The sequence below is a fragment of the Diabrotica virgifera genome, chromosome 9 (assembly GCF_917563875.1).
Source record: "Diabrotica virgifera virgifera chromosome 9, PGI_DIABVI_V3a".
Taxonomy (NCBI): domain Eukaryota; kingdom Metazoa; phylum Arthropoda; class Insecta; order Coleoptera; family Chrysomelidae; genus Diabrotica; species Diabrotica virgifera.
Window position 1 is genome coordinate 121,530,737 of NC_065451.1, and position 13,332 is coordinate 121,544,068.

General features: G+C 33.2%; 1 protein-coding gene across 1 annotated transcript; it reads left to right on the forward strand.

The window, feature by feature from the left end:
• Positions 1–477: 477 nt before the first annotated feature.
• On the forward strand, positions 478–2,358 carry LOC126891283 (uncharacterized). The gene is made up of 2 exons (XM_050660462.1): positions 478–597; positions 1,601–2,358. The coding sequence occupies exons 1-2, from the start codon at positions 478–480 to the stop codon at positions 2,306–2,308; spliced, it is 828 nt and encodes a 275-aa protein (XP_050516419.1). The 3' UTR covers positions 2,309–2,358.
• The last annotated feature ends 10,974 nt before the right edge of the window (positions 2,359–13,332 follow it).

Below are 13,332 nucleotides of genomic sequence, written 5' to 3' on the forward strand. Positions count from 1 at the left end.
CTTGTTACAACATAAAATGTTTATATTTGTTGGAATATGTTGTGTTGCGTTGCATAAAGTTGGTGTTGCGATTCAACACAAGTTGTAGTATGTTGTATAAATCCGTTTCTAGCGGTAAAGATCAAAGGATAATAAACAAAGTGAAACATTTGTGAACATTGCTTCGATGTGGACGGATTGTTGCGAGTTGAGACCTGTTGCAAATTGAGTGACAAGACAGTAGACAGACCGCCGCGTCTATATTTAGTGATGGCGTTTAAGTGGACTTCGGAGAATTGTTTAAATTTAATTGACAATTATAGACAACATCCATGTATTTGGAATCCTAAAAATGTTAAATATAAATGCAGAGAATCAAAAAATGATGCATGGAATGCAGTTTGTTCAGCTGTAGGGTGCTTATCTCAGGAAGAGGCAAAAAGAAAAATCCGTAATTTGGTGGCTCAGTTTTATAGAGAGAAAAAAAAATATCGCAGCATGAAAAAGTCTGGAGCAGGCGCTCAGTTTCATTCCAAGTGGTTTGCCTACGATGCATTAGTATTTCTTCGAGACAAAAACAAAGTCCGCCCATGCAAGGAAAGTGAAGCTGAGAACGTGGTAAGTAAACACACAATGTTTTTAGATATTAACTTTTCTGTTATTAATTATTCAAACAAATAAATAGGCAATTTCAATTTATACATGAATTATAATTCAATAATTATTCTGCCACGGCACCAGCCCCAAAGGTGTAACGAAAAAATCTGCAAACTCTTGCCTAATATCTTTTGCTTCAGTTGATGCATTTCGTGCAACTTTCTTGTATGAAGTAAATGTATTACTCTGAGTTTCTCTTCTCCACGATCCTTCTAAAACACGTCCTGTATCTTTATCTTCACCGTCATATGTACCTGGGGGATTGTAGGAATTTTTAGATCTTGAACTATTCCTTAAAAAATTATGCAAGTAAATGCAAGCCATAACAACAACTTCTGCAGTTTCTGGTTCTAAAAGTAAGGGTTTTCTAAATATTCTAAAAATCGAAGATAACATTCCAAAAACATTTTCTGATATTCTTCTCGCTCTACTAAGACGGTAATTAAATATCCTTTTGGGAGACCTTTTGTCCTGCGCCCCAGGGTAGGGTTTCAGTAAATTTGGTGATAATGGGAAGGCATCATCCCCTAAAAATACGTGAGGGACTAATTTCTCACGTCCTGGTAAAGAGCTATATTCTGGAAGGTTGAGTTTGCAGCGAGTTAATAGTTTTTTGAATAATGTATTTTCGAAAACTCCTCCATCAGATATTCTCCCTTGGGAGCCTACATGAAAATACAAAAATCGGTAATTAGCATCCATTACGCCGAACAGAACAATGCTAAAAAACGTTTTGTAATTGAAGAAATCACTTCCACTGCTTTTTGGTGCTTGTATTGCAATGTGCTTGCCATCCATGACGCCTACACATTTTGGAAAATTCCAAAGAACACTGAAACCATTAGTAATTGTTTCCCATTCTTGAGCAGTTTTAGGCATCTGAAATACAAAGATATCATTACTTATGCTAAAAATGTAGATCACTGTAGTGTTTACATTTTATACAATGTATTTTTCTTTTCAGGATGACCTTAATGACTCTTCCTCCGAAACGGATTTAGATGATTCACAAGTAACAGATTGTGATGAAGGTGGAAATGAGACCCAAGAATTTCAAGATGCAGAAAATGGCAACGAAGGCATGAAAGACTTGTATGACGATGGTTCTCAAAACCCATCAACATCTAACGCTGCTTGTGAGAAGCCTTCGGCATCTAACAAATCCTCTCAAGAGCCTCGTAAAAAAACCGTGGAAAATCCGAACAGCACAAATCTTGATGAATTTAAACACCCTAATAAAACTAGACGTGTCACACAAACACTTACAAGAAAAATCGATGATAACGCTCGAAAAGAAGAGGCATATAAAATAATTCAAGACATACAAAATAAACGACAGCGAGACAAATTCGATGTATTTGGAGAACATATGGCGTGTAAAATTAGGGATTTGAATACCACCTGCGCACAAAATATTGTAGAACATCTTATAGGTAATATTTTGTTCGATGCAAGTATGGGTAAATATGATTATGGAATGCCACAATCAACTAACACATATGAGCCAATTTTATCAATGCAACCTTCCACGAGACCACAATCACATTCATCGTATTGCAGCACACCAGCTATATCACCAGCGGAGACATACATACAAAACTCTTCAGACTCCTCTACTGCTTTTGGTTCCTCAAACATTCTCGCAGAGGCATTTCAATTAAGTAACATGTAAAACTTCTAAAGTTATCAATAAAAAAGTACAATAAAGTTTACTTACCTTAACTTGGTCTTTAATTGCATTTACTAGCGCAGCACATACTTCTGGTACTATCTTTGAGATAGCTTGTTTCGAAATCTTAAATAAATACATCAAGCTGCTGTAGGAATCTCCAGTTGCCAGAAAGCGCAATGTTACAGCTAATCGTTCTTGTGGAGGTATAGCCTTTCTACAGTTAGTATCTGCTTTTCTTATCACTGGTGCAATTTTTTGCAGCAAAAATTCCATATCTGAACTACTCATGCGCAAAAAATTTTTGAAGCACCCATCGGTTCGAAGTTCTAATAAAACGTCATCTTTCTTTAAATCCGATAATATTTCCTTTCCACCATATTTTTCCCTTTTCTTCAAACTTGGACGGACCCAACATTTACGCTTCCGTTTTCGTGAATCACCACACAAAATTAGAAAGCACGCGGTAGCAGTTAATAAGTCTTCCTCCATCATGTCACAAAACTACAGCAGTATGGACAGAATGTTGTACTCAACTGAATTTGTGATTCAACAAGTTCAAACATTCATTAACATTGTTGCACTAGTGAGGACAGTTTGTTTTATGTCAAAAGTTTAATAAATTAAACATTTAGCAACTTGTTGCAACATAAAATTGCTACAAGTTGCCAAATGTTGCTCCAGTGTGGACGCGCCTTTAGATTCAAGGACAGCTTAATATTGCCCGAAAGTACTACTGCTATTTTGTAGTATATATAAAATATGTAAAATTATACAGTTGCCGCACCACAAAAGGAGAAGAAATAATGAGAAAGATCGACAATTTTATCGCTACAGTAGGAACACCAAGAAAAATTCACCTGGACAATGCAACGTATTTCCGAAATGATCGTTTCAAAGGGCAGCTGTGAGAAAGAGGAATTGAGTCAAATTTTGTTAGCGTCAGACACCCTCAGAAAGTGATAAACAGACCCTCAGAAGTTTTATACAGAAAGTGATAAAATTTCTCCGTATTGCGACGAATGGACAACATCGACGATGGGATAGGAACATAGCGGAAATTGAAAAGTATCTAAACACCATAAGTACAGTAACCAAAGAGACACCGGAATACATAATGAAAGGTGTCATGCCGAGAAGACCATGGGAAGATCCAGAGCCAAGATTATACCAACAGGTGGTGGAAACGGTACAGAGGAGGCTGCGACGAAGTAATGAGAAATATGTTCAAAGACAAAATCAAAATAGGAGAAGAAGACCAGTGATGTTCCAGAGGGGCGAAAAAGTGCTTGTAATGGCCTAAAACTATATCTGCCGATATGACTACCGTATTGCCAAGGAGGTTACGCAAAAATGTGAGACATGTTAAAGATACAATAGTCAGAACTTCAAAAATGAAAATATCACAAAAAATATTATATCTCATGGAAAATTGGAAATTGTAGCAATAGATGTGTTAAGTGATCTGATCATGACGACCCAAAGGAATAAACATGTTTTGGTGATGGTGGATGTCTTTTCAAAATATGTAAAATTATACAGTTGCCGCACCACAAAAGGAGAAGAAATAATGAGAAAGATCGACAATTTTATCGCTACAGTAGGAACACCAAGAAAAATTCTCCTGGACAATGCAACGTATTTCCGAAATGATTGTTTCAAAGGGCAGCTGCGAGAAAGAGGAATTAAGATAAATTTTGTTAGCATCAGACACCCTCAGAGCAATCCTTCTGAACGTGTTATCAGGAAGTGACAAAATTCCTCCGTATTGCGACGAATGGACAATCGACGATGGGATAGGAAAATAGCGGAAATTGAAAAGTATCTAAACACCATCCCAAGTACAGTAACCAAAGAGACACCATGTAATATAGTTGGGACAACCTATATAAATTAAGTTGTAAATATCTTTATCAAAATATAATGTAGTGTATTAGCCATGCTCGAAGACAATGACTCCTGACCGTGAATTAATACGTGAGGTTTACATATTATGTCGTGTATAAAAATGCAGCGTAGGTAAATTCAAGAGTTGTTATAATTAGATACTTGATATGTACAAATGTGTGGTATAGGTAATGATTTGTATTTGTAAACAACTATGGTTGAATCACCGTTTATACGATGTAAATATAAAGTTATCCAAACAATAGAGTTTTAATTAATTGGGACCAAAAAGACATTAACATCACACTATTTATTACACGGCGCTCCTGTAAATTAATTGGGAGAATCTTCTGACAATGGGCGACAAAAATTGGAAACACCGACGGCGGAAAATGGACCAGACCAGGACCCAGGAACCGAACCCAGTGAACAAAGACACAAGTGTTAAAATGTAAGTAAGAAATTTAGTCTATCTTTATTGAAAATGCTTCCCTCGTTTTTTTACATATTATTATTGAATATTAATCTTTTCTGATTTTTGAATAATTTATGACGTATCGATTTTTTTTAAGAATATCTATGAATTTTGAAACATGAAGTGATTTTTGAATTGAATATTTTTATCGAAGTTTATTATATATGCTATTAATGAATTTTGAATTTTTATTGAATTTATTTGAAAAATCTCTATCCGATTTCGATTTTTAGTACGGTTATGCTTGAATATTTTGTGGAATATCGAATTTTTTCCAAAAATTTCTATCGAATTTTGAGATATGAACTGATTTTTGAATATGTTTACCTAACTTTTGCATATGCTATTTTTGAATTTTATTGAATTTTTGTCGAATATGTATACTATTATTGAATTTTTGTTAGCCAGTTGTTTTATTATTGATATTTATTGATTCTATAGATACATTTTCATCGATTTTGTGTTAAATTTTGTATGAGATGAACCTGAATTAATAATTTTTGTGCGATAAATGATATATAAATGATTTTTTAATAATGATTAGTGATGACATACGTTTATATAAGAGCTTTAAGACAAACATTGCTATAAGCAAGAGATATACTTTTAACGAACCGACCCGATGAGTCGAGATAAGGAATTTGGAGAAGAACTATACAGATAAGAAGAAGAACTAACAATATTATAAGCTAAATATTATGAGGCAACTAGAGACAATAAGAAACCCACTGCTCTTGTCAAATTAGGAAGGTACTAAGTGATTTATACAAGCTTGAAAGCTATTAGAGACACACTCTGTGTTTTGAAGGGTACCTATTTTATTCATGATAATTCGTGAATAAACAACGGCCTCAAAGCAAGGGATTGAGGTTGCGATATTTTTAGAAGAATTTGATCTATGCAACGAAGTTTATACCCGCTTTTATTTAGGTAAAACGCAGAGGTTTCGTGGCTAGTATTGAGTATTATGATTGTTATATGGAATATGTAGAAGAATTGGAACTTTTCTCTCGAGTAAAGCCACTTTGATTAGTCGAACGTAGGCATTGAGGGATAAGTAAAGGAAGTGATTATTATGATGTTATATTATGAAATGATATATTGATGATTAAATGACAAATTATTGTTATATGAAGATGAATTATGTACACTGTAGAAGTGTTATTATGTGGAGAAAAATGAAGAAATATAGTTATAGTACCAGACAAGAAGAAGAGAGAGAGAAAAAAAGAATTTTATTAAAATATGTGGGAAAAATGACAGAAGAAACATAAAATTTTCAGAAATGTCAAAATAAACAACAGAATTAAGAATAATATCAAATAAGTAGCTAATCATTGAATTATGTCTAAGATTTAAAGCTGGATTTTTTTTTCTAAAGTAACGTAAATTAAATAACTTATAAATTTTAAACGTAGATAATGAATTCAGGTTAAATTTTCGCGGAAAATGGAAGTATTTGAATTAAGGATAGACAATATCTTACAATAAGTGTTAGTAGGTAGTAAGCAAAGGGACACAAAGGTGAAGTTTTTAGAGAGATTAAATCTTTATTATAGCTACAAGAGAGTTATTAGAAGTTTTTTAGAGAAATATTAGAAGTTTTTAGAGAGATTACATTTTTATTATAGGTACATTATTTTAAAGTTAGTAAGGCGTATATAAATAAATCAAAAGAAGACTGAAATAGGAATTATTAATAAAGTAAAGGTTACATTTTTATTAACTGATTCGAGTAATATTACCTTAGCTTAGGACTTTTTAGTTAGATACGTGATTTTTATAATTATTTAGGTAGATTAGAGTATTCCCCTGCTTATATGAGATGCTTATAGGCACTAAAAGACTATGTTAAAAATCCGGATAGGTCTAGTCACTGTTTTTATGTGGACACTGTTTTTTTGTGAATGGAGAAAAGCCTAAAAGGCAAGACGGAACAGAAAGTGAATTAGTGATAATAATAAACAATTTTTTTAGTATTAGAAAAAACCGGTTTAGAATAGGAAAAAGAATATACATGTTTAGGGTATTAGGATAGTTAGGAAATTTAATTTTTGAAAATAGTATTAGGTAACCATAAACATTTTGTAAAAGGGAAAGAGAAATATATCTCATTTTAAACCAGGGAGATGTAATATAGTTGGGACAACCTATATGAATTAAGTTGTAAATATCTTTATCAAAATATAATGTAGTGTATTAGCCATGCTCGAAGACAATGACTCCTGACCGTGAATTAATACGTGAGGTTTACATATTATGTCGTGTATAAAAATGCAGCGTAGGTAAATTCAAGAGTTGTTATAATTAGATACTTGATACGTACAAATGTGTGGTATAGGTAATGATTTGTATTTGTAAACAACTATGGTTGAATCACCGTTTATACGATGTAAATATAAAGTTATCCAAACAATAGAGTTTTAATTAATTGGGACGAAAAAGACATTAACATCACACTATTTATTACAACCGGAATACATAATGAAAGGTGTCATGCCGAGAAGACCATGGGAAGATCCAGAGCCAAGAATATACCAACAGGTGGTGGAAACGGTACAGAGGAGGCTACGACGAAGTAATGAGAAATATGTTCAAAGACACAATCAAAATAGGAGAAGAAGACCAGTGACGTTCCAGAGGGGCGAAAAAGTGAGGGCCTTAAGAGTGTCAAATCTCACTAGCGATATTTGTGCGAAGTTAATTCCTGTTTTCGAGGGTCCTTACATAGTAGATAACGAAAATGGGGTAAATAGCTATGTTTTGAGACATGTTGATTCGGAAAAGATCAGAGGAATAATTTATAATATTCACGATGTGTACAAATATCATGAGTAAAGGAAGGACACATAGGAAATAGCTAAGGTAGGAAATAGGAAATAAATTAGGATAATGAAATAGGTAGACCGGAAAATTGTTTTGCCTCGAGAAAATCGGTTGCAGATGCAAAGAATTGTATCGAACTCAAAAGGCGGGGATTTGTTGTAGAATTGTTTTTTAAAGAAATTCAAAATAATTATAGTTCATGATTTAATAAAAAAAAATTAAATTAATATCAAAGACCATGAGATCATAGATTCTCATCCCATTCTAATTTAGCTATTAAACAGTGTTTCGGGAAAGTGAAAACGATTAGTGATGATAATTCGACGAAATGAATTGGTACACTAACAAACAATTCGGGATTAGAAAGTGGACATATCGTTTGGCGAGAACAATAATGTTTTTAAAATGTTTCCGGGAAGGTTTAATGATGGTAAACAGATTGTTTTAGTTTTTAGAAGTAAAAGTAGTATGTAGGAAAAAACTAATTAGGATATTTTTTAAAATTTGACAAATTGGAAAGTTATATAGAAAACTATTTGGTTCTTAAGAAATGGGTATGAAAGGTTTTGGGAGAGGTTTGTTTTTGATTGGTTGGAAAAGATCGGCAGAAGGGATAAGAAAGTTGGAGCCTGAATTTGCGAGATAAAAGAGGGTCACTGTATAATGGATAACTGGTGAGAGCAGTCGAGTTTTGAAAAGTGAGAAATCAGTGTAGAGTTGGAGCCTGAATTTGCGAGAGAAAATAGGGTCACTGTATAATGGATAACTGGTGAGAGCAGTCGAGTTTTGAAAACTGAGAAATCAGTGTAGAGTGGTGTTATCGGCCTTTGCGAGCAGAATCAAGTTGAAACCAAATTGTCGACTGGTTGAAAAGTTAAATTTCCTGGTCCGAGGGAGATTCCTTTGTTTTGTCTAGAACGAGTAGCTGATTGATATCTATTTGCACAAGATATCGAGCAAGGAGAAAATTGAGTAAGAGAATTCGAGCAAGTCCTGTGTGTTGTTTTGGAAGCAGTTTGGACGAGAGGGACCTTTTCGCAACATCCAGAGAATATGTTGGGAGAATCGAGGAATAATATCCAGAAAAAGAGGAAGTGAAGAAACAAAAAGGTTAGTCAAATCATTTGTTGGAATGGAGAGAATTTGTTTATATTAAAACCATATTTGCTTATTTGTTTATTGAACATTACTATAACGCAGTTAGTCATTTCAAATTTAAGAATTCAATTCAAATGAATAAAAGTAAACTTTATTAAATTTAGTATGAGAAAATAATAATTTATTTAAATAATTTTTTTTGTTAAAACAAAGAGGTATCAGAATTAAAATTTGATTTATTAAGTAAGAAATTGTTGCAACAAAGTTAAATTTAGTATTTTTTAAATCATATGTATACGGCTTATTTGGTAAATAAATAACATATTACATTTATATGATATTGAATGTTTTTAATTTCCCTGTTCCATCCTGGAAGAAGTAAGCAACTAGAAATACTAGAAGCCACAAATCATAGGTATTGTATCAAATACAAAATTGGCCCTAAGAATAAAATTTATTGGAATATTTAATTTGAATTTAGTTTTGTTTTAGATAGGCAGTGATTAAAGTAATTGAATAATTAATTAAATTAAGAATTTGCTAATCAATCTAAATAAAGAGATAAAGTAGAGGACACCAAAATGTATCAGCGCTGTCAGCGCAAATAAGTCATTAAAAGGATATATTAGTGTTTTTAGTAAATGTAAACTGTTCGTCAAAAGTTAGGGATATAGAAAATTATGCTGATTTTCATAGTTGATTTTTTCGCGAACAGACGGATTCCGCTATTTTTTTTATTTTAGCCTTTTCTGATATTTATAATTGATATGTAACGGATGTAAAGAAAAAAGTTTTATCCGAAATTTTAGAACAAGTACATTTTGTAGATCTCGAGAAGCCAAAATATGATTCAAGATTATTTTCAGTTACAGTTGCAAAATATTCAGCAAAAACATTAGCGATATCCTTAGATGTAATATCGCCACCATCAGAGCTGAGTGTTATATTACATTTTTTTTGTTTTCTACCTGTTGCTCTATTTACCAAATTCCATGTTGTTTTAGATACGTTATCTGATTGTATGATAAGCTGTTCATTAAATTGCGTTTTTGCATTTTTAATAAGTTTATTATAATTTCTTTTGGCTCCTTTATACGCCTTTTGAGAATTATTATCTTGAAGTTTTTTAGATAACCAATATAGCCCAATAAATGGCCGTTTTGAAGTGTAATTTTCAGGGGAAACTCAGAAATTGCATGAAAATTTGGATTTATTTTAGTTGTGTTAAAATTTCTTTTGGAAAATATCCGTTCAACATTCGCACTTAAATGTGGCAGACTAAACAAACAAAAACAAAGTTGGATAAGGTTGGATAACATCGGGGAATTATTACCAGTATTTAATCCTTCAATTTTTACCCCAACAACTTGCACACTTAAATCTTTGTATTCAGTTAACACTTTAACTCCTGGGCCCATTTATCCTCATAAGTTATCACAGTCTGGCCACTTTTTATCGCTTGAATATGTTCTACTCTTGTGTATCAAATTCATACACATGGGCTTAGGGAGAGCACCTGTTGTGTATTACATACGATACACATAGGAGTCAAAGTGTTAATCAAGATCTCTCAAAGTACGGCATTCTTTGTCATTTAATTTATTACTTGTCAAGTTAGGAAAATGGAAGATCAAAGGTCCCAAAGAAGTATGATTTCTCGATATTACTTCATCTGGTGATATGAGTGACATATGTTTTAACGTAGCGACAGTTTTATTTGTATTATCGAATCTTTTGTAAATCTGTGAACAACCTTCTATCAAAAATTCTAAACACCTCTTTCTGAAATCAAGTAATTCTGCCTCATTTAATCTATACTCATTATGTATATCACCTGTTAAATAGACACGTAAATCAATCTCTTTATTTTTTTAAAAATAATGAGGATTTTTGTATTCTAGATTGTCAAATAGGTTTATCTAAATAATCCATTTTTAAATGATGATCCAAAAGTGTTCTTAAACAGTTTCAATTGGTTTATATAAAATGTAATTTTATATAAAATTTAAATTTTAATACGTTCGGATTGCATTTTAGATTTAATAAATCCATAAAAAGGGGCAACGCAAGTTTAAAAAATTTAGGTCCTAATATAGTAGGATTTTGAAGAAAAATTAAAATCTATGCTTAATTCTAATACAACGAAGACTGACCGAAGCTACCACGAATATCATAGGACACTATCAATGCGGATTTGTTAAGGGAAAGTCTACAACAGATGCCATCCATACATACGGTTAAACAAATTATGGAAAAAGCTCATGGATATAAAATAGAAATTGAACTGCTTTTTATAGATTTTCAGCAAGCATTTGATACAATAAAAAGATCAAAATTAATGGTAGCTCTGAAAGAAATGGGAATACAAAATAAATTAAGAAGATTAATACAAATGACAATGAGTAGAACTGTAGTTAGTATAAAAACTCAAGTAGGCGACACAGAAGAATTTGTCATCAATAAAGGCATGAGACAAGGAGATTCATTATCAGCAACTCTGTTTAATCTTGCCCTAGAATACATCGTCAGGAAGATCAACAAAGGCACCCTCCGAACGAGAGAAGGACAAATAATAGCATACGCTGATGATATTGTTATAAACATGTTAGAAATTATAACTACTAACCATCTAGCAAATTATCAACAGATTCACAAGGTATTCGTACTGAAAATGGCTACGACTCAACTCAATTTGGAATGGAACATTAACATGTTCCAAGAGGGTTACGAGGGTTAAATCGGTTCGAGATCGAAATAAAACCCTTCACGGGCGATTCTGCGCATTACAACAGTCCAATCGATTTCGTAACGGTTCAAGGGATCGCACAAATGTGGCGTCTTGGAACGAACCTAATATTGCAAGGGTTTTAAGAGAAATTTTTGATGAATGGAGTATTTTTGAAAAAATATGCATAGTTACGGATAATGCATCTAACATGTTAAGAGCATGTGAATTATTACAAAACCCCATATTCCACGCTGCTACAAGAAAACATTGTTTGTTCCACAATTTGGCAGTGAAGGAAAACTTTAAAATTAATTCAATTCAACCACTGTTGAAGAAGTGTAAAGATATTGGCACTTTTTTAAATATATGTAGCTCCACAGCGACATCTAAATTTAAAGAAGAACAGATGCAATTTTGGAGGGATCGTATGAAAAAAATAAGGAACCTTACAAATTGCTACAAGAGGTTCCGACTAGGTGGAACAGTTGCTATCATATGATTAAAAGAGTGTTGCTCACTTCTGATCCATTAAACAATATAATAATAATAATAGTCTCCCGTTTTATACCGCACGCGGCTTTGGGAGTATAGCAGGGTAGTCTGCTATATCTAGGGCCTAGGTATACAAGGAAGGTAACAGGGCCAGTGCTACGCTTGAACCGCCTATTATTACCCCTGGTTTTACCCAAGGTACTCATTTTATTCAGGCTGAGTCGACCTGGGGACTATAGACATTTTAAAAATGTCTAGTTGTTCTTGCCGGCGGTAGGATTTGAACTCCGGACCACCGGCATGCGAGGCAAGCACACTACCACCTGCGCTACGCCCCCCCCCCCCCCATTAAACAATACCTTACTAAAATTGAGCACTGTCCCTGAACCTTTATCAGCTGATGACATTTCAGTCATGAAAGACATGGAAAAATGTTTGTCAGTTTTTGAAGATGCCACTCAAAAGGTGTCTAGTTTTTGAGGATGCCACTCAAAAGGTGTCTGGGTACAAATATATCAGTTTCTTTATTAATTCCAACTAGTTTTGGTATATACAATTTTTTTAAGTTCTTGTGATATACTGACAGAAATTGGGTCAAGATTTCGTGATGGCCTTCTAGAGTCAGTCAAGACTCGACGTTTTCGATATGAGGCTAGAACTGTTCCAAGAATAAGTACCATTTACCAAATGAGAGAAAATAAAATAAAAATAAGATGAAACCAAAAGATTGAAAAAAAAAATAGAAACAAGAAACAGCCGATGAGGAGTGGGATAGTACTAATACTAGCGGCGAAGATGTAGACTGGGAAGAAATTAATCCTGACAATTTCGAAGAGTTTGAGAAAGATCGAGGAGCTGGAAAAGACAATTTTGTTTTAGTGAAATTGGTGGACAATGAAAATACCCGATCAAAAGGAAAATATTTCATTGCAAAAATTGTTGCTCCTGGGACCAATGATCTGGAATGAGAGGTGTAATTTTTGCGTAAGAGTGAAAAATGCGTTGGAAGCTTCATATTTTCTCTAATGGAAGACGGATCTGTTATAAATTTGAATATTAAAACAATCTTACTGCCTTCTTTATTTTCTGGGGAAATTAAGTCAATGTATAAATTTGAAATAAATCTTTCTTTGTTAAATGTAGGATAGTAAATTATTTTTTTCACAAGTTTTTAAAGTTTTTTATTTCCCAAGCCTGTGCCAACCCTCCCCTACGCCTGTGCCAACCAACCCCAAAAACTAGGTAGTGCAGGTTACTTAATACGTAGTTAAATTTGTATCTTCATTTTTAACTTTATTGAGTTCTCTTTTATGCTTGCCTAAAGTACAGACGAGATATCAATTATTATTGAAAAAAATACTTGTAAGTTCTCTACTAAGCGTGACAATAGAGAATTGTATGTTACCCATATATTCCAGGGCGACGAAAAAATAACTTACTGCTTACCTAGGAAAGAGTCACAAAAATGTGCTTTTGTTGAGCTCGTTACATCAATCAGTGGATGTTGCTGTCGATAGAGAA